We start from the raw sequence: 27,783 nt of genomic DNA, 5'->3' as shown, positions 1-27,783 counted from the left end.
CTGGAATTGAAATCCCCTCCTGAAATGAGCTCTGTTTTTTTTATGTATGAAGGCCATCTACTGCTATTTATTTCTCTGTGATGCTGCCGGTGTTGTTCCAAAAAAGTGATTTCAGAAGTTCCAATGTGTTTTTAATGTCTAGTATCTTCACTTGTATTTTCAAATAGATTGCAGTGAACAGGATTTACAAAGAGCTTATATATAAACAAAGAAATGACCTGTTTTACAAGTCTCTTTGTGACTTTACATTATTGTACCCACATTATACTCATTGTAGTTCCTTAAAATATTTTTTATAGAAATCTTATGTTATATTTGTTATAACTTTTCATGCCCAGGTTTCTCTTGAAAATTACTTTTTTTTAAAGCTGATTGGAATTTCTACCTTGTGATAATATTCCTTTGGGTATAAAATTACTTGATATCATTAATGAGAGATATGTTTGAAATATTTTTGCCAGATCATAGGCCAACAAGTCATTTATACAGCTTAATTACCACAACTGAGTTTTCGGCAAATACTGGAAATCATTTTTTGGCACTTGTTGTGTGAAAAAGAAAAAGAAAAGAAAAAAAAGATTGTCTGTATTTAAACGGTTTTAAATTACGTGTTGACCTATAATCTGTGAAACACACATCAAACATATCTCCCGTGAATGATATCAAGCTGTTTTAGGCCAAAAGGAGAGCAAAGCGACTTTTATATACCCATTATTTATGAACACAAAACTCTGATTGATTAAAAATGTTTTTTTCAAGAGAGGTGGGGCCAGCAGTAAAATTGCAACAAATATAACATAATAGTTACATAAAGATATTTTAAGTGGTCAAAAAGAGCTGGATTGATTATAATGTAGCAGCAGGTACGTAAAGATACTTGCAAAACAGGTCATTTGCTTGTTTTATATATCCTTTTATAACTCCTCCTTAAATCTCGATGATCCCAGACTATTTATCAAGATTGGCAAAAATATAGCAAAAATATTATACATTAAAAAATTGAAACACCGGAAATCACTTTTTGGCAACACCCTCATTTCTCTGTACAAGCGTTCAGCGGCAGCGCCTTTTTTTCCCCATCCACGAGATGTCTCTCTGCCTCCCCCTGGCGGCCGCTCCGCCTCACAGACACAGAAACTGCTAACAGTTGTCAAAACTGAATGATATTTTTTCCACGGGAGCAGCTCAAACCCTGGTGTCTGACACACACACAGTTATTGAAAAGAACTTAACAAGCTTTTTGAAAGCATTAGAAAGATATTTGCGCTGGAGGAAAGAGGGAGGGGCACACCACCCCGTACTCATCACTCCCTTCACCTCCAACCAAAGATCACTCTGCAGTCACTCAAGGGCGCACTCCCACACACACACACACACACACACACACACACACACACACACACACACACACACACACACACACACACACAGACTGAGAGAGAGAGAGAGAGAGATACATGCAGGTATTAACTGGAGGTGGAGAGAGGAGCGTACAAACTGCTGTCCGCTGGAACTCTTCTCAGAGGACATGAGGGGATGCGTTTCGGTGCCGGTGGCTGTCCGTCCTCATCTCCTTCACATAGAAAGTCGCCTCCTATGCCGAGCGGAGACGCAGGTATAGAGTCTTCTTCCACCTGGCAGCCTGCTTCTTCCCATCCCGGCGCTCCACGCGCCGCACCTCTCATTTCTAGCGAGCGGAAGGAGGAAGGCAGGGAGGAGGTGGAGGGGGAGGGGGGAGGTTTTACTCGGCGGAGAAGGGGAAAATAACATCACGTTAAATGAGTCGCGCGTGCCTTTTGGGTGCCGTGCGTTAAAGCCGTGGTTAATGTGATGCCGGGTCTGCAAGCAGCACAGATGACTTGAGCCTCGTTCTGCAAAGAGAAGACTCACCGATAACCATGGCTGACCAGGTAAGGGGACGCAGATGTTCCACTACAGCCTCGTGCGCTCTGCACAATAGCCAGCCACACACTCCAGGTACGCTGCTACAACACCGCCTACGTGTTTTTTTCTGCAGCACACTTTGGTTTCTCACAGCTACACTTTCTATGTGCAGGAATCCTTTTTTCCCCACTTTTATTAGATAATTGTTTTATTATTATTATTATTTAGGCTCTTAATTTCTTTCACTATCACGCGAACTTTGACTGCTCATTGGTGACTTAAAGACTGAATATTAATGAACCAGATTTTCTCACCCGGTCTAAACCCCACTTGCTGTTAGGTGTTTCGGCGTTTGCTGTGACAGGATATCTGTGTGTTCTGTAAACCGTCGGCAAGTGTTACACTTCTTAAACGCCTTCGATCCGTTCATATAGTGGAGCACTTAATCCCACAGGTTACTCCATAGATGCTGAGCACAATTATGGATCAGCTGTACAGTAAACACGGCTCGTAAGACTCGAAAGTAAAAAAGACTAACTGGGCTGGAAAGAAACAGCAGTGTCTGTGTGATTGGGCTGCGAGGAAGAGAGAATAAAAACATAGCCTGTAGTATTAATTTTGTATTATGCACTGCTGTTTGCCCCAGTTTCTAGACAGCCTGGCGAGAGAGAGATTAACCCCTGACACGCTGGCGCGATCCGTGGTCACGGTCTCTGCGTAGGAAAGCTCCTCTGAGCGCTGCAGACAATAAAGGCGTGCTTAATTGATTAGATCCTTTGGCTGCTACCTGAGCGACAGGCTCTGAGTGATGTGTCTGTGTGTGCATGAGAGAGCTACATACTCAAGTGTCACAATCAGCCACACCTTAACTGCATTTTGTTGTAAAAACACTATACAATATTAACAACACTGCAATTACGCTATAGTGCACTTCAAAGGACTGCACTGTTACACTCTGTGCTCTATTTTACACCAGGAAAAGCGTCATGTTAGCAGTCAGAGGATCCTATCTTGAGGCTGGCTGTCTAAACTATTACATTTCATCCAAGACAGAGGTCTGAATCAGTGTCAGGTCTACAGCCTCCTTACTAGCAAAAACATAATTTTACATTATACCAGTCATACCACACAGTGGTTAAGTCAACGAGCTGTGCAACAGCTTTCTTTCATTTTCTTGTCAGCATTGCTTTGTGACAACAGCAGACAGACTGAATACACATTTTTGAAATTACACTTTCTTTCTTAAAATATCTCAGTTTCATCAGTAGTAGGTGGACTTCTTAAAAAAAAGACATCTCCATGCAACACTATACAAAAACACTACAAATGGTATGTACAGAGTAACTAACAATGCAGTACTGTCACAATAGTCCTGTGAATGTCACAATAGTGATGGTATCACATTCACAGGACAACAGTTCTCTGATACATCGTGATATCTGTGGAACCAAATAGAAACTGGGTTTCTTCCATTAACTTTCATTATTCATTTAAAAAACCATTAAATATTAAGTTTGGTGTGTGTGCTGTATGCTATAGTGTACTATTGTATACTAAACTACACTACAGTATAGAGTATTACTATTACTTCTCTTACTATAGTATTCTATGCTATACTATGTGCTACATTATACTATACTATATTAAAATAAACTATAGTATACTTACTATACTATTCTATACTATATGCTACAATATACCTAACCTTTCTGCTATACCTTTTTAGTTTGCTACATTATAGCAACCTACCCAAATCTAATTCAACACGCAAGTTTATGACTTGTAGCTCGTGTCCTGTGACGTGCTCAGCTCAGTAACACAACAGTAGCTGTAAACTGCATTGTAATGTATTCGAGTGTGCTCCTATTATTGTGTCAGTCCCCTTTAATTAAGTGCCAGTACTGTACTTGGCTGTGCCACAGACAGACACAGAGCCACCAATGCTCGGTGCTGCTGTGGAGCTAGATTAATTGCTGTATTAATATTAATGCGGGTCTTCTGTGGTTGACCTGCTGTGGCTGCAAAACACACACTCCCACACACACACATGCACTATTGTGCTCGTGCAGAAACACTCACAGCTTTCTCAGCAAAGCCATTGTTCTATACAAAACCACTGGAAGGCTCCAATTATAGATTTCCATTTTTAAAAGACTAAGAATAAAGATGCAGACTTTATGTTTTTGACCTGTTTGCATGTGAATTCCCGCTGTGCACACACTCACCGTGCAGCATATAGCCACCTGAGTGCACTTATTACGCACAGCTGCAGTCTCTTTTTGTCTATCCTTGCCAAATCTTTCCGTGTTACATGCACGCTTCTTGTTGTTCTCTGGTCTCCACCTCATTCTCTGCATCCTTATCAACCTGCTGTCACTTTTCTGTCAGCAGCTCCTACTGCCCTCATATCACCACTCCCCACCTCAACATCTCCCTCCTCCTCTCTTAATTTTCCCTTTGACATGCTCTGTGTCTTCATCAGCATCTTTCTCTCACACTGCCATTCATCTGTCTCACCTCTGCTGTTATCACCTCCCTCCTTCTCCTTTTATTTTTTACACACATACGCACACAGTGGAAGTACCCTCCCCCTCCCACATTCTCCTGCGATAACATGGACAAGAATAGGCAGCGTTACAGGTAGATCAGCTGTCTGCTTTGAACTTTAAAAATCTGGGAATGCACTCGTGCCAGCAACACCTCCCGCAATGCCCAGTGACAGTCTTTCTCATTTTGTCTCTATTTCACTCTAGTACAGTATGTTTCTAACGACGGCACCCCCGCTTCGACGAGGGAGCACACCCCTGCCTGTCAAGCACCAGCTGCGAAGGGAAGAGGCCGTATCCGAGGACTGTGATTGGATCCCGGGCTTGGAGGAGCCTACCACGTTGCCTATCAGTGACACAGCGGTGCCTCGGGATGAGTCCTTCAGCCAATCGACTGCTGCCCAGTCATCTTACCACAGCCATGGCGGGGCACTGAGGATAGTGCTACTGGGACAGAATGGCGTGGGCAAGTCGTCGCTGGCCTTATCTCTGGCCGGGCAGTCAGACAGATCCCTCTCTATAGACTCTGAGACACAAGCATGTGGTAATGACCTGGACAGAGATTGATGGAATGTCTTCATACATGCATGTTCACCTATATTCATAGTTTGTTTCCACTTAGTTTTTAACTAGGTTTAACTTTAGAAAACAGTAAGGCACGCTCATCCAACCACAAAATTCACCCAACCACTCTTTGAGCACTATTGTTTTGCCATATCATGACTACCTAAATCATGTAGTGTCCAAATGTCTAAAGAAGACTGGTGTACATCAGTAGCGCTTATGCATGAAGGCTATACCTTTTTAGTTTACATTAAGTATAAAACCAAAGAGTAAAACTATGTTTAGGTTTACAATTCTGATCCTGAATTTCTCACCTCCAAGAGAGGTTTACAGGTTTCCCTTTTTTCCTGTTCTTTTTGCTCAGCTCAGCAAATGCTTTTATATTTAGCATGCAGACATTGTGCAGATTGGTAGGTGGGACCAAGGGATTCTGCACTAATCCGTACCAGCTGTTTCCAACTATTTTGTTTTTTAGCCTAAGCTAGGATAACCAGCTACTAGCTGTAGCTTTAAATATAATAAAGAGACATGTAAAAGGTCTCAGTGACCTCAGCCAGGCAAATGGGATATTCTGGTTTATTGGTCTTCGTGTCATTGGGTATATTTCTACTTAAGGTATACACGTCTACCATTAAAGCTCATTAAAACTGTCCCGACCCTCCTTCCCCCTCTATCAGTCAGCAGGTCTGTCTGTGGCAAAGATCAGTTTAACACCGGGGATAATCAGCTCTTGTCTCGGCCAATCGATAAGTCACTGTCATTAAGAGACGAACGCTCTCCATCATGCATAAAGCTGACGTATCCTTGACATCATCATGTGGTATTCATTGCTGCCAACATTGTACATTTGGATTTATGCATCATACAGGGAGAGAAACAAAAACCCCTCTCAGACAAGGAGCCTTTACATGTTTCCCCAATGCCACTCTTATCATGCCGGGGAATTTAAGTGGTGCACTAAATTGTTCAATTATTCACACATTAAAATTGCAAAGTGTGGAAAGAAAAAAAAAAAAGACACAACACCTATTTAATTAGCACTTTTTTAGTAGTTTTGAACAGATGCTCAGAACCATAGCATCTGTGAGTGGAGTAACACCTTACCAGCCAATACGCAAAGTAATTACTTTCCAAAGACAGCATTGATTTACACTGGGAGATTTGTTGTCCCTAAGAGCAGAAATCTCATTGATCCCGGTGAGTTTTCCACAGTTACTGTGCATTTTAAAGAAGAAGTGTTTGTGCTAATTGTGTAATGATAGGAAGCTTCAGTTTGTTACACCTAAATGAATTTACGATATTTAATGGGCACGTACAGTAGCTCCATCTGGCTGCTTTTGTGTATCAAAAAGAATCATCGGATTTTCAAAGTGCTTTGATTTTGCAGCTGTTGCCGGTAACAATTAAAACACGCACAATTAGAAAGAGGGGATTCGCGAGTTTCATGTGGTTGCTGGAAGGTAGCGTACCAACGGCAGTCGCCGCAGTGATTCCAGACGTGCCTGTATTTTAAATGTATCATAAGATTCAATGTCCATTACTCAAAAAAATTGCCTTTTGAGATCAGATGATGGAAAATTAAGCATGCGATTCAAAATAGTGACACGTGATGTGTTATTTCTCTATATCAGGGGTGTCGAACTCCAGGCCTCAAGGGCCGGTGTCCTGCAGGTTTTAGATATCACCCTGGGTCAACACACCTGAATCAAATGATTAAAATTCAAATTCAAATTCAAATTTTATTTGTCACGTACACAGTCATACACAGTACGATATGTAGTGAAATGCTTGGACAACTGCTCGTGACCTAAAGAAAACGAAAAAGGAAAAGGCTATGAATAAGATAGGAAATAAATATGAAAAATGAAAAAGGGTAAATTTAACTAGGAAGGAATAAAATATAAATTAAGGTTAAAAATGAAATAACTGTACAACACAAATTAGAATGAAGGGTAAATTTAACTGGGAGAATAAGATAAAATATATAAATTAAAGTTGAAAATAAAATAACTGTACAACAAAATACACAATATAGAACTATATAAGAATGTATGAAGAAATATAAATAAATATATACACAATAACAGCAGCATATACACAATAACAGCAGCGTGATTTAAGTTCGAGATTAGTTCATTACCAGGCATCTGGAGAACTTCAAGACATGTTGAGTAGGTAATTTAGCCTTTAAATCAGCTGTTTTGGATCAAGGACACATCTAAAACCTGCAGGACACCGGCCCTCAAGGCCTGGAGTTCGACACTTGTGCTCTATATGGACTCAATCTTCACTGTCTCATATACGCTGCTGCTGTGAATATTCAAAAATGTCTATTAATCTGCAACTGAAAACATTTCATTCCCAAAATAATAAATCTCGTTTCAAGTAGCATTTGGTAAAAATTGACCTTGACTTATAGGAAATGGGGAAAATCTACCTTTTTGACGAGCTGTTTGAAAAGATTTCCTTCTTCGGTAAGAGTAAAGAGGCTTGGACCGAGAGTCGCCGATAAGGCAGAGCAGTTAGACTGGGCTTTAACATATAGGCTTAAAACATTTGTTTCATGGGATTCCTTGACAGTTAAGAAAATGCGGAATATCACCATCATCATTTAAATTGGAGCAAAATAGCATTAAAACATCTGCATTATACCGCCTTCATAAACACATCATTTAGCTCCAAAGCCTGGTCTTTAAATGCTTTGCTGTAATCTTCACAGATAATGATGTAAGAACTCTCGAGTAGGTCAAGGACAGTTTTTAAGACTTAAACTGGTTCATCAGTGTCTTGAGGCAGAATATGCAGACAATCTACTTAAGTAGTGAATATTGTGATTCATTCTTTTTATCGCCACAATTCCTGTTATGATTTTCTTTTACAACCTGTCAGACCCCCCTATTTATTCTTAACATGAGCTGCATTGTCCTTTCTTATGTGTGACGAGGGCGTTTTGTTTGCAGGTGAGGGCTACGAGTATACGGTGACAGTGGACGACGAGGACAGCAAAGTCATCATTTTTGACAACTGGAAACAGGTGAGTGACTGATAGCTTCGTCCTCTCTCTGTCTTCTTTTTTACACATTTAAACCAGTTCTGTGTCCCTTCTCACTCAATGCCCTCTTTCTCTTCCCACTCTTTATAATCTTTGCTTGTACTGAAGAACAGGGAAAGCCATTTGTCTGATTTCACGCGTAAAGAGGTGTAAAGAGAGTGCATTCCTACTTTTGCTTTTACACCTACTTGTGCGTTTGCGTGTGTGTCCTCCACTGTAGAGGGAATCCTGGAGAAGCGTTCACTGTACTTGATCTCTTTGAAGTTCTCTCTCTCAAAAGTGGGAATCACTCAGTAGTTAACAACATATGTTTTGATTCAAATCTGCTGAAAAAAGACGACTTCTTCGCAGGCTAAAATTGCTCCTGCTACGCATCATCGGTCTTTACAGTTGAACAGTGCGCGCAAGTTAATGTGACCTGGTGGTGGTGATTGTCGTAGCAGGAGAAACTTGAGCACCAGCAGCCAGCTTGTCAAAAAAAAAGATCCTTTTGACACAGAGCGTATTATGCAAAACCAAAAGGCGTGCAGTTATTAATGGCTGTTAATAATGTGATGGAACAGTAGAGCCCTCTAATTAGTATGTAGGGTAGATCATCCTATTCCAGATGTCCACTGGGCTTTCTCTTTTCTTAAGGTTGAATTAGTCACATTTAACTCAGGAGCATCCACAGCAGGGGTGCTCACTTCTTCACTTTTCCTGGTCCCCCTTTCTCACCTCCAGTGTTGTCGCCTTGCAGTCGTTGTGTTTGAATACCCTCGTCTGTTCTTTCGGTGGCTTTTTTTCGTGCTTGCTCGCCTCATTCTGCTGGTTAAATCTTGCTGAGAGTTAATTATATTTGTTATTATGTGCGTGTTTATACAAGGCAGGGCATTAAGGCTGAAGCAACAGAAGCAGTACAGCGGGGAGCTTGGAAAGACTCCAGGGCCGTCTGCACTTGGTGGGGCGAGGGGCAGCAACCCTGTTCAGCATCGCGTTTATGCTAGTATTTTGTTTTGTTTTGTTTTGCAGTAATGCCACTAGATACAATATATATGCACACAGTGTCTAAAGGCAGAGTGTCCCACATACAAACAATCAGGTGCAGAAACAGATGTCATCCAGATGTCTAACGCGTGGCCGGGCATTGAACTAGCACAACATTAACCGCCGGGCACTCTCCATCCCAAGAGGCAAGGCTTCTGGTCTTGTAGTGAGCCGCAAGTGTTCTCCATGGGGCAACCCATCCTATACCCAAGTTACCATAGCAACATGCACAGACACACACACACACATACGCACTCAAATGTGGCTGAATTAATCACTCACTCGCTCACGCATGAAATGATGCTGGAATAGTCAGCATCCAACCCTGCTGGCTTTGGGGCTTCATCCGTTCTCTGGCCTGGCCCCATCCTCTTCCTTTCCCAGCAATGCAAACTGCCAAAAAAATGTGAAAAGGTGGCATTTACACCCATAGATTGCTCCTTCAAGTACTTCTCGGTTCGACTCACAACTGATTGGTACATGGACGTCAAGTCGGAGCTACAATTTTCCCCGAACTGCAGGGAGCGATTTGCACAACAAATCACAGGTAGAGCGCACCGTAAGGGCAAAAGAACCTGTAAATATGTACAGACTGTACCCGCGTGCGTGAATGCACACTCTGCATCGGCCTGGTCAAATGTGTAAAACAACACCAGCAAACACAGCCACAGAAGGCTGAGAGTCTGCTTGGCCAGACACTGGGACGTTGTGAGTGTTGATGACGTTATAGGGATAGGATGGTTTAAATAAGTCACGATGTGCCAGAAATAGAAACACTGGCACACTTGGCGTTGACCTAGCCAGCCTATGTTGTCCTCCACTCTAAGCCTGAGATTGGTCATTGATTTAAGCTTTAAACAGCCAGTAGGGTCTCTGTGTCAAAGACCAAGTGGACACCTTTTCCCTAAGTGAGTCCTGAAGTTTCCATTGTTATTTGATAGCTTAAAATCTTTATATTTATTGTAAGCAACCAAAACGTGCAGCCTCAGGCCTGGAAGAATGTAGGGCAATGATGCACAGTATGCGTGTTTATCAGCATGGAGTGAGGAGAATTTGCTGCTGCACCTAAGGGTAGGATCGTTTATTATGTTAAAGCAAGTCAGGATGCAATTTGGAAGAAGATAATTGCTGCTTGACCACATTTCTTATCTCAATTAGGAAGGAAGAAAAACACAGTTCAACCAGCCAATTCTTGGAGCAGAGACAGACTTCAGTGTTGAATTCTGTCCAGAGAAGCAACTCCCTGGACATTTTTCCCTTTCCTGTTTTGCTGTTGTTTAGTCTTAAGAGAGTCATTCTGCACTATTTACGGTTCCCCATTTCTTGCCCAAATCCATATAAGCTATTATACCTAAGCAGTTCTGTTTGTTTTAGTCTCCGGTGGGACACTCATCTTGTGCAGATAAGTGTGCAAACAAAAATAAAGGTTGAAGTCACAGTTTTGTGTACTATATTTAAGAGATCAATGTCAACTAGAGAAATTGATTTACTGTATATAAGATTTATACTGTTGGTCACAAGTAGATGAACACGACATCAACAAAAAGCATGTTGTTTAGCATTAGCGCTCCGCTAACCCTGCTGCTAACTCTGCTAGCTGCTTCAGCTATCCATTAGCCCGTTTGTTGTTTCTAGTCACTGTACCTAGTAAACACCAGCATAATTTGACATCAGTAGCTATCTAGCATGGTAGCTAATGTAGGGTGACCACATTTTGATTTCCAAAAAAGAGGACACTTAGCTCAATCATGAAGAACTTGCTTAAAGAAACATATTTAACATATTTAAACGATGCCTTCTCTGTGCGGTTAATTAATTGTGAAAAAAATATGTCATATAGGCTTTTACAAGTCAACAAGTGCAAAAAAATAACTTAAAAACCTCTGGAATTAAATAATGGTACAGAAATAATGCTTAATCTGCATAAAAAAAATTACCAGTATGAGGGCTGGACTGGGACAAAAAATTGACCAGGGTATTTTGACTGGAGACCGGCCCACCAGGTATCATAGGAAAAACCATAAAGCCAAAAAAACTTTGGTTGTAAGATTCAGATAATTATTTTTTAAAATCGAGACATTTTAAATGAGAATAAGAAAGAAAGGTATTTCTTTGTGCCCCCTTTTCCCTGTTAATGCCCTACCTGGCCCCCTGGCAAAACTTTGCTAGACCCACCCCTGCACAGTTACCAGCTGTCAGCTACATAGAAAAGGATCCTGGTGTTATTTGTCTCTCAGAAACAGTTCATAACTTCCCTTCAACTCATATATGCCACCTTAAAGGTAACCCTGTTTCTCCATCACCTGTTTAGCTCTGATGATTCAGTAAGGACATTTCCTGGTTTCATCTTCATGTTTCCCTCTCACCACATATCCAAACCGATATCATATCACTATCAGTAACATCATAGCACCCGCCCACCTGTATAGAAACTCCGTCATGCTAGCTAGTACGCAGTATGAGTTATTGTAACTGACTGTAAAAAGTTAGCACAATGAAAATAAACTACACCTAAACTTGGTTTATATCTGACCCAGATAGACTGCAGGTCATAACTTCACCTGAAGTTCAGTTCACCTGACACTCGGACCGGTGGCCGCCTCGGGTCTCTCCTCCTCCTGCCTCCCGTTTCCCTCATCCACCTGCTAGCCTCTGTGGAAGCTCCGCCATAGACACCACCAAATAACTGAGTTATTTTTACACACCGGCCAGCATCTGGCCAATCCACCACCTTTGATTGTTTATACCGTTACAAAACAACAACAACAAAACCATCGGCCGTAAAAACGAAAAATCACCATCGGCCCACCAGGCAAATGCCCGGTATGCCCGATGGCCAGTCCAGCTATGGTCAGTACGAGGGAAATTTCTTTTGCAGTTCGTCTGAAAAGATGCACTTGCGCTTTGGGATCGTTTGAACATCATTAGGCACGTTGCTGCGCGCTGTCAGTCCTGTCCTTGAGTGCAGAACAAGCGCTCACAAAGCAGCAGTTCGGGGATGACGTCACACACATGGGTCCTCGAAAATCCCCCCGGACGCCCCGAACAGAACGTGAAAAGTGCACATATCCGGGGAAAAGAGGACGGTTGGTCACCCTAAGCTAATGGTAAAAATTTGCTGACCTGGCTTGTTTCAGATGGATTGACTTATTACCCTCAGCTTCTTTGTTATGTCAGTGTCTATCAGTATTGGCAAAGAATAAAGAAAAGAATAAAAAAAGATGGGAGAAATAGCCTTCAACCATGTTATGAGTGTTAACACTGCATAGCTTGTACATACGTCGGGCAACGTTCTTTTTTAAAATGATAAAATAAGAGTAATAATGGCAAAGAACAATCTAATGTTAGCAAGGTTTTTCTAAGCCCAAAAGTCAGATCAAACCTTATAATTCTATGGTCATGGAACAATTCTAATATTATTAATACTTTATTGTGTTTTGGAAAGAAATCCTCTTTTATCCTCAATGTACATAGAGGTCATGGGTCAAGAACAGAGCAGCATCTGGGCAGGGATTCAGGGATTTACTAATAGACAGTTCTGCAGGGAGCTGGTTCCACACACTGACATATTTCAGCTTGAAACTAGGTCATGCAGGGACACCCATTACTACTTTATCCTTTTGTGTATGTTCTGCTTGTGCACTTGTGTGTGTCTGAGGTGGCGTGCAATAGTGTCCATGGTGCACTAACGGTCTTTATGGTGTACTAACTCTATGCTGTGATGCCAGCTTTATTCAGCAAGCTGTGGTCATTCATGGTTGGATTATGGAATGGGTATGTGTGTGCAGGCGTGTGTCTGACTTACTCAGTGCAGGCCAGATGGACTCAGATATATGTTTCCTTAGGGTTGTCTTTGTGCAGCAGTAAGTAAGTAAAAGAGAAAGAGCGAACCCACTAACTCAGCATTCCATCTGCACTAAGCTTCATCATCCTATTATCAGATTTTGACTACCACAGAGCAAGGTGCTCCTCTGTCCTCTCTTCTTGCATTTGCTCCGCCTTCCTCCTTTGTCCTTTTCCTTGTCATTTTCTGTTCCTCCATTCATCACCTTCGCATCTTTATTGATCTTCCTGCTCTTTCATTTTGCTCTGACAGCCAGTCAGTCAGACAAATACAGCACAGGCCAAAGAGGCAGGCGTGTGGAAAGTGCATGTGATTACTTTTCATAAAGATGAATGGAGGCTATATACGCCTATATATATATATATATATGTCTGTGTATGTTTGTGAAAATTGTGTGGGGATGTGCTTGACCCTTTTGTTTCCATGTAAAGGCCCTAAAGTAGCTTTGCTTATGTATTTTGTGCTGCAAAGCAAACAGCTTGCAGTCATTCAGGATGTGTGTTTGAAGCAGTGAGAGGATGCTCACACGTCCTCTCAAAAAAGGGCCAAATGCTCTGATTCAGCCTATTTTTTTAAAACCACAACTGGAGGGGATAATAGTCTGAGTGCTCACAGAGCCACAACATGTTATGCAAATCATGCCTGATAAGTGATTCATTGTCCTCACTGTTAATGGATACTGATGTAGTGCGTGGCACTAGCCAGCATGTGAGTGGTTTTTAGAGTGCATGCTAATCTATGTGTGTGTGCATGTGTGGAAAAAGTTGTTTTTATAAAAAAGCTAAAAAAAAAACACAACAATGCATGAAAATTGGTAATCTTTCCAGTTTAATGACAGAGTCGTGTAAAGAAAATAGTCCTTTAAAACGCACATTTGATCGTCTTTGAAACATACAGATAAAAGTGTTGTGCTTGAACAGTAAAAGCCTTCTGTGCAAATTTATGACCACTCGTCCACCCCAAATTATTTCAGCTGCAAAGTCAACTCATTTTAAATCCCCCACAACATCACAATGAGGATTCAGATCTGAACTTTAACTAGTCCTTTCAGTAGCCCTCTATTTAATATTTGGATTTACTACTTTTGTCCTGTCACAAAGTCAGCTTGTGATTAAACTTCTACTTTTGGACCAATGGTCACGATTATCTTCAGGCACTTTTTGATATGATGCAGAGTTCATAATTGAATCAAGGATTACAAGCTGCCCTGTCTCTCAGGCTGTATCTCCTTAAAAGCTATTCTTGGTCTGCACAAATTATATCTGCTGTTCCTCTGTACAAACAATTTCTTAGAAAAACACATCTGTAAATTAGACATTCTGCTCTGGGGCAGAATTTACCAAGGTGGTAAGTCCTGGGCAGGCTGTCTGTCTGACATCAGCAGCATTTGCAGAAGATCTTTGCTATGATGAGCAAAACACTCTAGGCTCTGCCCCCCCCCAAGGAATTTGTATATGAAACACCATTGAACCCTTCTATTTGACTGTTTCTAACTGATTTACTTGATTATATTCCCTTCATTACAATTTTTCGGACTCTTTTGGTAAAATCACTCTCCATCATTTTATCTGTTCTCAGAACTAATCCATATACACAACCTGACACACACAAAAAAAAAACCCAACCCACAGTGTTTAGGACATGTGGTTCCTGGGGAAAACTAGCTTTTCTTCTTTATCATACAGTGAATGCATTACAGTGTACTTTGAATTACCTGCTAAGTTGAAGCCGACGAATGATTCGTTCAGCTTCAGAGTCACGTCTCGGTGCTGGGTCAGGCCCGAGGACAGGCTTTGATCCGATCTTTGATCCTTTGTCTGCAAACTTGCTTCATTTCAATGCTGCTGCGTTGGAGGAGAGGGTCGCTGGTCCAAAGTGGAAAAGAAATGCTTTGGTCTACTTTCACGAGGTTTACCTGACTCATACTGTTGAATTAATCATTGCACTAACAAGACATCTTATAAGACAAAAGCAGACACATTTTAAATATTTACTCTTGGAGGAGATTTGGAGGTTTATTTTATTTCGTTTTTAACGTAAGATAAACATCACCCAGGTGATTGTTGCAGAAATGACACAGTCTTCAACAACTCAGTGTTCCCACATTTTCAATCTTCACTTATTTTCATGAAATAACGAGAACATGATCTATCACATGAAATTTGTTTTAAGTTACTGTTCTTAATGTTGCAGTTTTCATCATCCTCCTTGTTCACCACCTATATGAGTCTTTAAAAAGTGCTGATTTTGATTCAGAGAATAGTGCAGAAACTTTGTTACACACTTTAAGCTTCTCAAATAGTTTCCACCAGTTCAAAATCAAGTGTTTGAAGTTTCAATGAGATGTACTCCAGCGCAGCTCCATCAATATTATCTTTGCCAGGAACAGGAAATGTGGAGACGTTAAGTCTTAGAAAGCCTTTTCTTTGTCATTTAGAACAGATTCTAACTAAAGCTTTATGTTTATGCTGTTTTTATGGCCCCTAAAAGTCAGCACTAAAACTAAGCATCATGAAACTGAGGCTATCAATAACAGAGAAAGTAATGCACAGTCATAAATGATGGGTAACAGCATGAGGCATAAGGAGGAGTCGTTTGAGGATTTAGCCCAAAGCTACATTCACCCACAGAAAAAAAGGCCATTCTTTATTCATAATTTCAATATAGAGCCAGTATCACAACTGTAGCTTTGGAAACAAATATTGTTCCTTTATTTTAATCGGGGACTTATGACTATGTAATCATCTGAGTCTGAGAAGCTCAGCCCCAGTGCAGGGAAAATTCAGACATATCTATTTATACATAATTATTCCTACCCATATGGAAAATATATATATAAATCTTATAAAGTTTGTATCTGTCTTGTGTGAAACTTGTATGAAAAGCATACAAGAGTGAAAACAGATATAAGATCCCTTGAAAAATTATATAATGAAACTTGTATGTTTTGGATACCTACTAAAACAATATATGAAAGTAATGAGAAAGTGGCCACTTTCATGAGTAAATCATGCAAGCCTTATATGATTTACTCATGAAAGTGGCCACTTTCATGAGTAGTCACATATAAGTTTTTACTATTTCTTTTCCATATGGGTAGATAGTCAAACTTATGGATCAGATCCAGGGATATGTGAATATTGAATGTGTTATTCCAAAACAAATCTACTACTCTGACTTCTTTCAACTCTACTGAGAAGTCCTCCAGACTTTGAAACTTAGCACTAAAAGGTTTCCCTCAAAAAAAAACGAAGTGGTCCCAGGACTGATGAACACTTCTTTTGTGTTTCTGAGCATTTAGCTGTGCCTCCTGTGTTGCACCTGTCTGAATATCGCTGCCTTTTGTCTGTCTTGCTTTCATTTCAATTCCTGGTTTATTTTAAAGGTTAGTTCTTTTTGTGGATATTTGGGTTTTTAATTCCTTCTTTTATTCCCTTCCCTACCCTTGTTATTTTCTTGTTTGACTTCACCCTGGTGTTTACACAGTTTGCATTCATCCTGCTGGCTCTCTGCATTTGGTTTCCACTTCTTCAGTTGCATTGGTTTGTTGGATTTTCACATTTTGGCAAAATGTTGTTCAATTCAGCCAGGCGAGTCCCTGTTTTTAATCTTGATAATTCCATTAAATTCCCCTGAATGCTCTATTAGTACTGTGTGAATGTTGTAGATGATTGTATGTGCACGCGTGCTTGGCTTTTGTATTTGTGTGTGCATGGGAGGAGTTGGTATTGACAGATGGCCTGCTCTCCGTGAACAGAGAGAAGCTGCTTAATCAAGAGAGGGAGAGAGTTGGCGCTGTCCCGAGTTGCTCTGCCTCCGTTTGATAGAGAGGTGTATTTACTTGGTCACAGCCTTCTTCCTGGATCGGTTCATTGCCCATCTAATCGATGTCTACTCTATTTTTGTACGGCTTGTCTCGCAAAGATTTGTCCCTGATTCTTTCTCTGTCTTGTTTTCATTCTTCCTCCTGATCTCCCCCCAATTCATCAGTGACAGGTGGCCGGTGGCTCCCGTCCCCCTCCTTCCTTTTCCTCTGCTTGTCTTTTGCTGTGTGCTGTCAAACAGATAGCCTGCCAAGGTGCTCCCCATGAATTTCCTGCTCCGGGGTCTGATCGGGCAGTTCTTGGCCGCTTCAGATTGTTTGAATTTTTCAGCCGTCTGAAACTCTCTGGAGGGCTGGGATGTTTACCTTGGGAGCTGTAGATGTAGGGCACGGGCATGGGCACGCTCACACAAGCAGACTGTATGCGGTCCCAATTCAGCAGGCAGATTGGATCATCTGGTTGAAATAAGTTATTTTTTATTGATCCAGTCTTTTATGGTTGTGTCCTATTTTCAGCTGAACTATGAATAGATTATGTCTGCTGATGGAATGCTATAGATTTAAGGTTTTGGATTAAACCAACCATCAAATATAATTCCTTTAGTTTACAGTAAAGTCAAGAGAAAAGCTCCAAGCTAAAGAATGTTATATAAACTTAATTCTCTGCTATTGCGCCACAAAATGGGAACAGAAATGCACTGCACTTGTATTCCTTTATAGCTAAAGACTGCATGCATAGTCTGTGTTTCCCAAAGACTGGATATAAAACTTTGTACTTTCCACTTTATGGTTCTATTTTCATAATGGTTCCTGTATTATCGACATGTAGCCTCGAGAACGAGGCCTGACATTACACTGTGTGGTTTGGTTTCAGGTTTCTGTCTTTGGGAGAAAAATGGTTTGTATTGATTCAGTTTGTTCAACATAAGATGAAATGTCTTTCGTTTTAACCGTTTTGACCCCACTGACCCATTCACAAATCTATATTTCCATGTGCACGCTATTGTGGAGAAACTTTGCTGAACCCACAAAACCTCAGTGTCATGTTTTCATTGTCATGAAGGGAGCAGTTAGCTATGGATGCAAATATGTTCCTATGCACTAATAGCAATAGATATTAGTGCAAAAAGACCTTTGGTCCTATCAAAGTCTATGGGGAAACCGCTTTATCTCTTAACTTCTGTAAACATTTAACTGCTGAGAGGTCAGTCAGTTGATTTGGGTCATACTGAATAAAAAAAGCCAAGTCTCGGTTACACCATGTTTCAAAATTGAGCATTATCCTGGGTATGAAACACGCAACTGCATGACTTGTCAATCACAAGTTGTTTGCCAAAGACTGTGTAGTATCACAGTCAGACCCACCCCTCCACATCATATGCATTTTTTAGCAGTCATGGAGGTTATACTGTCTCTGGGACTGACTTTATATTGAAGCCAGTCTCAAGTGGTTCTTCAAGTAACTGCAGCTTTTTCAGTTTGGCTTTATTTTTCCAAACCAGGAAAAGTTTCAGCTTGTACATCTTGTCACTTGGCAGATCTTTTTAGTTTTATAGTTGGTCTCCTGCAGTGAATACTTTCTCTTTAACAACAAACAGCAGAAAAACTAACTAGGTTCTAGCTTTAATGATTGCCGTGGGTGCTGTTAGTGTACAGCGGTTTATCATAACATAGCTCTGATGAAAGTACTGTAAGTCAATGGGCCACCAAATCTGGATCCAGATTATTTATTAACGCAGCTATTTGGTAACACCTCTTTGGGTTTTTCACCAAAGGAAGATACCATTCACATTCCTTGTGCTCATTTATTACCTCTTGGCCATATGCAACTCAGAAGGTAGAGCAGGTCATCTAGTAACAGGAAGGTTGGTGGTTTGATTCTTGGCTGCTGCAGTCTGCATGCCAAATGCCATCGGGAAAGATACTAAGTCCAAGTTTCTCAGATGCGTTCACTGGAGTGTTAGACAGAAAGCATAGAAAAAAGTGTTGGTCTACATAAGGCATGTTTTATAAAGGGCTTTGATTGCTCAAGTAGAAAAGCGCTATATAAGAACCAGTCCATTTATCATGGCTTTAATGAAAGTCTAATCTCCCTGACCACAAGGTCAAACTTAAATGTAAAAGCACGTTTTAGCCACAGACAGTTCAGTTTCCTTAATCTTGACTGTCTAATATCACTCACCCAACAATAGCTGTGTGACTGCTGCAACAGCAGAGAAGACATTATTTTGAAAGCATGCTAGACTGGGTCAGCAAGTGATCAGCTGGGAGGGACTGAGCCACGATTGCTTGCTGGACATGATTTTTTTCAGTTAGCTTGCCATGACCGATTTTGCACCCACGGACCACCTTCAGTCCAATGTAAACGCAGCCAGCTGAATCGAGAGGAAACGCAATAGAGGGCGAACATGGTCCCAGGCAGTTACAAGCTGCTGTTTCTGCAAGAGCCACTCGGGCTAATTGAGCCTCTGTGACAGGAAGCCCCGACGGGATGTTGGTGCTCACTTTTAAGAGGGTCAGGCAATTCAAAGTGAAGCGTGACAGGCACATAGTCAAGTTGAGCAAAGAACCCCTCTGAGTCCTCTCATGGGACAGTGATAAAAATTTGAGTACTTGGAAATAGCATTGATGCCATTCCCATGGCTTTGAACAAACACACCAGCAGGCACTGGAGAGGCTATTTTAAAAAGCAGTTGAATGACAAATGATCAATTTGTTGGCGGAATGCAACACGATCTTCTGTAATGGTTAGTAGACACCTGACATTCCACACCTGCTCTGCTGTCACCTGATCTCTCTTTTTACGTGTGCACACTGGTCTGCTCCACCAAGGTGTTTGTATAATACATGTGTGTGTTTGCAATTCACAGGACCTCTCCACACTGCAGTGCGATGTGTGTATCCTGGTCTTCTCAGTGACAGACAGGCGAAGTTTTCACCGCACCGCCCAGCTCCGCCTCCTTCTCAGGGAGTCCCAGCCACAAACCCCAATCATCCTTGTGGGCAACAAGAGTGACCTAGTGCGGTCCCGTGAAATCAGCTCCGAGGGTAGGTAGAAGGATGGATGCTGGTGTGTAGTATAACCTGTATGTAAAAAAAGAAAGACCCATGATGAATTCTCACATTCTTCCCAGTAACCTCCCAGTCACCCCTGTACCAACTGTAACAGGGAGCAGATTTTTAGACTGCCTCAGTGCTGAAACTGTTAGCATGGGGTTGTGGTAATATGAATACACATTACTGCAATAACATTAGTGCCTTCTCTGGATTTTAAAAGAAGACACTTTCAACACATAACTAGAATTTTAGCTGTAATCATCAAGGGAAATGTAAAAAAATGCATTTACACCAGTGCATTCATGATGACTCATTTATTATATTAGCAAAATCCAGGTGTATGGAGGGCCACAAGTGCCAACATGAATTAAATGAATACACAATTAAATAATTTATTAAATGTTTTAAATTATTCGAAAGCCCATGTAATTAATTATTTATATATCTAATTAATTAATTAATTCCCATTTTTAATCATTAATGACACATTCAATTAATTATTTAATAATTTATTTTATTCATTTTGGCACCTTTGGACCTCCGTATTTTTGTGCTGCACTTTTTATTCATTTTGTATTTAGTGATTAATCTAACTAAATCCCATCTTGGATACAAACAGAGAACCTAACATTGCATTCGCAGGGGAATGATGATTTAAAAATGCACGACAAACAAATTAATCAGACATTTTCCTGCAGTAGCTTCTCTCACAAAAGAAGTGTGTTCCAGAGGTTTACTGTTTTTATTGCGAGACTAAATCTGATTAAAGTTTAAAGCGTCAGTGGTGAGCGCAGACAAATATGCAATTCCTTTGAAAATGTACAAAGTCCTAACATCAGCGCTGCAAAAATCACAGAAGCCTTCTTTGTCATTGCTGTTTTCCAGTTTTTAAACCTTTAATCTCTGCAGTTGACATATCTGAGCGTGACGCAGCTGCCTAACTTTCCCATGGACTCTGCCTCATTTGTAATGTTTATCATGTACGGGCTTATTGGAAATGATGTTTCTGGGTGAATGACGCAAGAAAAGAAACAAATGAAAAATTGTAATGCACTCTCTTTGTCCACTTTCCTTTATTCCTCCCCAAATGTAACATCCTAAACACACAATAGGATCTGGTCAGTACCGATGCTTTCGGTGCTGGTTATAATAGATAAGAATACCTAAAAGCCCAAAATGAAAATGTTTAGTTAATAGGCACGCATTTTCCCCCAGAGAATAGTGTGTGCTTTGTACAATTACTCATCAGTCCCTTCTGTTTACCCTCTTCTCTGCCTTGGCTCATCTGTCTCTCTCTGCACGCTGTTTTACCATAAATCTTCCTCAAGGCTGACATCATCTCCATTAGAAGCCGTCTTTGGGGATCTATCTTTGATCAGCAAAATCAATTTCTTCACTGTTTACAATATCCAGGGATTAATGCTCTGTGGTAGACAAAGTTCCCATGAGGAGATCTGTTGCTACAAACTGATGAGATGTTAATATGGAGTAACTATGAAAGCTGTTTACCCCAGTTGGCTTTTTAAAAAACAAAAATGTTGTATTATTCTACCGAACTCAATCAAAGTGGGCGTGATTAGGCTTTTTGAGAGTGATGAACAGAATGACTGTATAGTATAAAAATCAAATAAGAAAAGTTGACCAAACACAAGATTTCCTTGGTGGTTGATTACTCACCTCTGTATACACAGGTAGCCAAATCAAGTCAAGAAACCATAATTTCATGTTATTTATTGAGTTAAAAAAGCAGCATAAATCCCACAGATCTTAGAGTTAACTTTTCTTTGCTAAACAACCCTGCTGGGCAGCGAGCTTCGCACGCTTTTGCATATTTTTGGCGTTCGGCACTGAAGTTAAATAAATTCAGTGAGGGAGAAACAAGCAATTCTACACTGAATTCATTTGGTGACAATCCACTGAACACAGATCAGACCACGGGCAGGTTATAATTTGGCTGGACTTTTATGGGTGAATTTTTATGAAGCTCTGCCAGGCAAACCCATTACCCGGATTTCATTAATGTTTCAAACAGGAGCTGGGTGAAGAGTGGTGGTAGCTGAAAAAAAAGAGAGAGAAAGAGTGACAGCCCAGTTTGACCTTGATCTAAATTTGTAATTGTGTCATATATGGCTGTGATCTTAAGCCTTCACTGTCATCTCTGCAGTTTCAATTTATATTCATTTATATATTTAACTCCGTGTCCCTCGGCGCTGCTTGATGTTTTGTTTTTTGTTTGTTTTCCAGAAGGCATATCTCTGATTGGATAATCTCCCTTTTACAGGGCACAGCTGCTCTTACAATCTTTACGTATGTTTGTCCTCATCATATATTCACAACTGGCTGCATTTACATCCACATATTAAACGTGCTAACAAGCAGACTCCCTCATCTCGCTCTATCTTCTCGCTGCTTGATGTCAGCGAGGCGGTTTCAAAGAGAGGGCTTTGATAAGAGGAACGGGAAGGAGAGGAGTGACGCAGGGAAGGGCAAATGTACGAGAATGCTGTGCGTATGAAAGAGAGCCTCAATTTGGGGTGATGTGTGAAATGCATAGTGGAGCGGCGCGTGCGCTGGGGAAGAGTGCGGCTTATTTTGCCCTTCAAAAGAACCACTCTGAGTTCTTACACAATCAGATTGGGCATATTTCAGCAGAGGTTATACTGTTTGTGCTACATCCATGTGCCAGTTTTGCCACACATCAATATTGTGAGTGTGCATCTCTAAAATTTTTGTTATTAGGTAGCATTCATTTAAAAATTACTAATGGCCTGCCAGTGTTATTGAATTCTGCTCTTTTGTGACTATTCAGTCACAAAAGTTTTTAAAAGACCCCCACAAGCCGCTGCAGCTGGCTGTGACAGGCGTAAAAGCTAAATTGTCTCATTTGTAATCTGGACGAACTGTCATTGATCGGAGATCAGCTTCACTAGCAGATAAAATGAAAGCTTAAATTGTGAGTCTGAATCAAAGTCTGGACAGAGTGCATGTTAGCCCTTACTCGACTCAGCTTTTAATGCTAAAGCAATTTTGATGTGAACATCCAGTGACTTACTGTAATGTGGAATGATTGCTCGTCCTACCAAACTGTCCTAAAAAAGCCAACTCATCTCTGCAGCTCTACCATGCATTTACTTTTAACTCTTTGGATTGGTTTTATTACTGTAAATGTACATAGATCATTTAAGTGGAACCCAGTGAATAAATAAAACCTTTTCAAACCACTTATAATAAAGCTAGGCTAGATAACGTGTACTCATATCACATAACAACAGAGTCAAAGTAAATATGTGGACCCTGATATTATTTTAAGGACCTGTTGGGGACAAAAGAAAAAGTAAAGTAGGGCCATGAACATGTTTTAAATGAGATGCAAATGATATGCTGATGTGCTAGATAGATAACTTCATGATCTATAGATGGACAGACTCTTTCAAAACTTGAATATGTTTTTGTCAGAAAAGTTTCATGCTTTTTTTCTGAGTTCGGAAGTTTAACAAATACCCAGCAAACAGAAGCACTATGGCCACATCTACTTGGGGCCCATGCATGATGAGTGTGGGTCTGCTTGTGCTTATGCAGGCTCACAGTTCACCAACATCTGCACACAGGCATGTTTACTAGGTTTGTTTAAGGGATGTTGACACTGGTAAAATAAGATGAAAGGAATATGTGTGATTAAATATGGCAATGTACAATTAAAGACTTAGAGCAATCCAACTCTCTCATCCTCATGAGGGAATCTTCAAGTTTGGCACAAATTCTCTTGAGATTACAGTTTGTTATAGTATCCACACTAAATGTATGGTTACTTATTTCTTTGATGCCTAAAACTCAAGAATTCATACACTAACCTATCTATTATAGCCAAAAGGTTAACAGTCAACATCACAGAGTTGAGCAAAATACATGGTCATGTCATGGTCATGGTTTACAGCTGGAAAAAGACAGAGTGCCCATTTTATGTTGAGAAGTAGTTGCTGCAAAAAGTGATGATCTTGGAGTTTGTTTATGTGTCAGGGTCAGGTAAAAGTAAAGACAAAGCTGTTGAGTTACTAGTCCAGAGCATATATGTGTGCCATATTGCACAATGATATAAGTATTATTAATCAAGATTAATAGACTGAGTATTGTGTACACATATTGGACTGTACTTGCTCACATAAAGAACCTAACTATCGGCACTATATCAGCACTGTGTTGTGTTTGTGCTTTGGTGTGAGAAGCAACAAGAATGTACCTACCTGTTGCTATAAGGTTTTATTGATGGGTTTGTTTTGGAGCATTTCTGACCCCTAGTGGCCAAAATATGATATTTGCAGCTTTAATATTAAAAAAAAACCATAAAGAAAGGGTTTGGGCAGGGAATAATAACAAAGCTTTGAGGATTGTTAGTTGGAAAACTGAATTTGATAAATCAATGTTAGATTTTTATCTGCAGTAATGTCAGACAATAATATGTCAACTACTGTGTGCTTTTAATGAAATTTGGTCAGAAACATGCATTCGGTGTATTTGCATTGTGATATATTTGAAATAACTACACTTATCCTTGGTTATAGATGTCTCTGTATACATCAATCAATAAAATGCAGTGAATGAACAAAAGAGGAATCTAAATCAAATCAATATTTGGTGTGACCACACTGACTTCTTCTAGGTACACTTGCACACAGTGTTTGAAGGAACTTAGCTTGCAGGTTGTTCCAAACATCTGGGAGAACTAACCACAGATCTTCTGTGGATGTAGGCTTCCTCACATCCTTCTGTCTCTTCATATAATCCCAGACACACTCGATGATGTTCGGGGCCATACCATCACTTCCAGTACTTCCAGTACTTCTTTACGCTGAAGATATTTCTTAATGACTTAATGGCTGTATGTTTGGGGTCGTTGTCCTGCTGCAGAAAACATTTGGGGTCAATAAACAATCATTAATTTTTCTGAAAGCATTCTTTGTTTAAAGCATTTTTCTCACCTGCCTAAAACTTTTGCACAGTACTGTACATAGTTATACATTAGATTAATTTATGGATTTAGGATTATCATAAATTTCTATAAAGGATATTGTTTTTGGCATGGTTTAAGTTTCAAGACACAGTAGGCTGTGCATTTCTTGTTTTCCTCAAGCTTTGTATAGTCAATCAAAATGAGTGGAAACACGGTTTAGGGGAAATTCTTGTTTGTTTTGGGGGGTTTTGCTTTTTTTGCTGTGCAACTTAAATCAAGGCAGCAAGTGCAAAATGTGCACGCTGGCGCATGCTCGTCGCTGTCAACTCGTGTTGGCTCTCGGCTTCAGCGTACACTTGATGATGTGAGTAGAAAGAGGCGGTAGAGAGGGTAGGAATGAATAATGAGAGATGCCTATACTCAGCAGATTCTTTTGTCATAGAAAAACAACAACAACAAAAAAAAGGGGGGATTGTGGTCAGCGATATGCAAATGCTGCATCCATGTTCCCGGGGCGCATGACAACAATGTTCTCATGTTGTCTCTGGACAGGCCATGTGTACATTTTTTTGTTTTTTTTCTGACATGTGAACTTGACAGAGGCAGCTCTCCGACCTGCTTGCCTAGCCAACATCCTTCTAAAAGTACCTGAGGCCTTTCTGAGAGAGCTAAAGTCATAAAGTCTATTTATGGCATGTACAGTGACACTTTTATGCTGCTATGTCTCACCTACCCCCTCTTGCTACATCTCTCCCTGCCTCTCTATCCTCACCACCCAGTGATACACACACTGTCACTCTGGGAACATATTTATCATTTGCTCAATATGGTGTTGGTGTGGCCTTGCTCCTCAGGCCTTTGATTAATATGCACTCTGGCTCCGTTTGCTTAGTTGGCGTTCTTTCTGTCTTTCCCCTCCTGTCTCCGTCTGTCTCCTTCCCCTTCTCCTGCATGTTCACATCATCTGCCGTCTCGCATGTCATTCCCTGTCGGGATCTCCTTCTTGCTTTATGAGTCACATTTCCTCCTTTTCATCACTGTTGTCTTTCTTCACCAGTCTTTTCTTTTCTAATGGTCAGCATATAGGTAGAGAACCCCATCCCTTGTCTCATCTCCTCACCATGTTTTCTCATCTTGGTTGCTTTCCTCTTTGCTCTCCCTTCTTTTTTCCCCCTCTTTCATCTCCTTTCTGTTCTCCTGTCCTCATTTTATTTCCTATTCGTTCCCTCCTACCTCCCCTGCTCTTGATATCTTTCTTGTCCTTGTCTCATCTCGTTGTCTCAGCTCCTCTCCATATTCTTCCTCCCACCCCTCTCCTTCTTACCTTCTGTCTTCATTTATTCTCATCATCTTTCTTGCTTTTCTATTCATCTCCTCTTATTTCCCTCCTTTCCTTTCCTTTTCTCTTCTTCTGCTTTTCTCCTCCACTCGTTTCCTTTGTTTTGTTGCTTATTTTCCTGTCACCTCTTCACTTTTACTTTTGTCTGATCTCCTCCTGCTTTCGATCTGCTCCTTTGCTTCTGTTATCTCGTTTAATGCTCTTACCTCATCTTTTTATTCTCTCTTCTCCTTTTGCTTCATCCTCTCATGTTGTACCCCTCTCAGCCCTCTCCCCCTTCAATTCAATTTTGCAAGCTCCCTTTTAACAGGTTATTCAATCAGCTGTTGTAGGTATTAGTAAAAGTCCTGGTAATCTGGTCTGGGATTTGCTGTATTTCCTCTCTCTCTTACCTCACCCACTATTAGGTGACACTGCAGACGTTCAACAGCTGCTGTGTGCTTGGATTATTAGACCCAGATCAAATCTGGAGCTGTTTTTCCCTAGTGCAATACCCGTGTAACACTGGTGTGCATATGTTTATGCTGTGCAAAAGCAGCCACACCAAAACCAGACTGACAAGTTGCATTGGAATGGCCTTAATTTGAAATATAATATCATAATATAATGTAAGCATTATAGGATCAGTGTTTTGAACTCATTTTCAGGTACAAGTCCACATCCAAGAAATCAGACCAAACTCACCAACTGAAAGCCCTGAAAATTTTTGGAAGAAAACTTTAAGTCACCATGAGATGATCATATGTGACCACATAGAAGAATTCTGTTATTTTACAGGCTGGTTTTTGTTCTTCTTCTTGGAAACTTCACCCACTGATCGACCATTTAATTAAAAGTCCCACAAGAAGTAAGGTTAACCCTATAATGCCATTTGTATCATATTTGATACATGAGTTTCTGAGACCTCTATCTCATCAACATGATCGATACTTACTATAATTTCAAAATTTAATGGCCAAAACTCTCTTTTTTTTGGTCTAAAATGAACATTGTTGTTAGCAAAAAGTTGCCAAAAATGCCCAATTGATCAAATGTGATACAAAAATATATAATAAAAATATATCATACACAACATAATATAGCAAAAAGGTTTTTGTGGAATTTGTTATAAGGGTTAATAAACATCTCAGTTCCAAAAAATCAGAATTTTCTGGCTTTTTTTTTTTTTTTTGATGGGTTGGGTCTTACAGGGTTAAGATGATCAGATTTTGTTTTGATGTTCTGTCTTTGATATACAGTTAGGGGAGTCATTTTTTGATCAGCTCCTGAATTTGTTAAGTTTTACTCACAAAGGAATGAAAAACAGTCTCTAATTTTACTGTAGTTTTTAATGGAGAGAGACAGAATACCAATGAGATGCAAATGACATGCTGATGTGGACGCACAAGATTGTAGACCTTCATACAAGTCTCCTGCACACACTACAAGACCATCAGCAAGAAGCTTGGTTAGAAAGTGACAACTGTTCGTGCAATTATTTGAAAATGAAGAAATACAAAAATGACCATCAGTCACTCTCGGTCTGAAGCTCCATGTAAGATTTAGCCACGTGGGGTCAGGATGGTCATAAGAAAGGTAGTTGATCAGCCAGAAAATACACAGGAGGAACTTGTTGATGATCTGAAGGCAGATGGGACCACAGTCACAAAAAACACCACTGGCAACACACTACACCATTATTGGATTGTAATTTTGCAGCA

At 40.4% G+C, this 27,783-nt stretch overlaps 1 protein-coding gene across 1 annotated transcript in view; it reads left to right on the top strand.

Annotated features, from left to right (window-relative positions):
- Positions 1-1,276: 1,276 nt before the first annotated feature.
- The window catches only part of rem2 (RAS (RAD and GEM)-like GTP binding 2), a 32,296-nt gene continuing 5,789 nt past the window's right edge, over positions 1,277-27,783 (top strand). The window contains exons 1-4 of the mRNA XM_040044908.1: positions 1,277-1,910; positions 4,638-4,974; positions 7,955-8,028; positions 19,610-19,787. Of these exons, the coding sequence (XP_039900842.1) occupies positions 1,899-1,910; positions 4,638-4,974; positions 7,955-8,028; positions 19,610-19,787 (601 nt within the window). The 5' untranslated portion in view covers positions 1,277-1,898. The remainder of the gene's footprint in view (positions 1,911-4,637; positions 4,975-7,954; positions 8,029-19,609; positions 19,788-27,783) is intronic.

Source organism: Simochromis diagramma, unplaced genomic scaffold (genome assembly GCF_900408965.1).
Source record: "Simochromis diagramma unplaced genomic scaffold, fSimDia1.1 OVJJ01000663.1, whole genome shotgun sequence".
Classification (NCBI taxonomy): domain Eukaryota; kingdom Metazoa; phylum Chordata; class Actinopteri; order Cichliformes; family Cichlidae; genus Simochromis; species Simochromis diagramma.
This window is presented reverse-complemented; position numbering and strand designations above follow the sequence as displayed.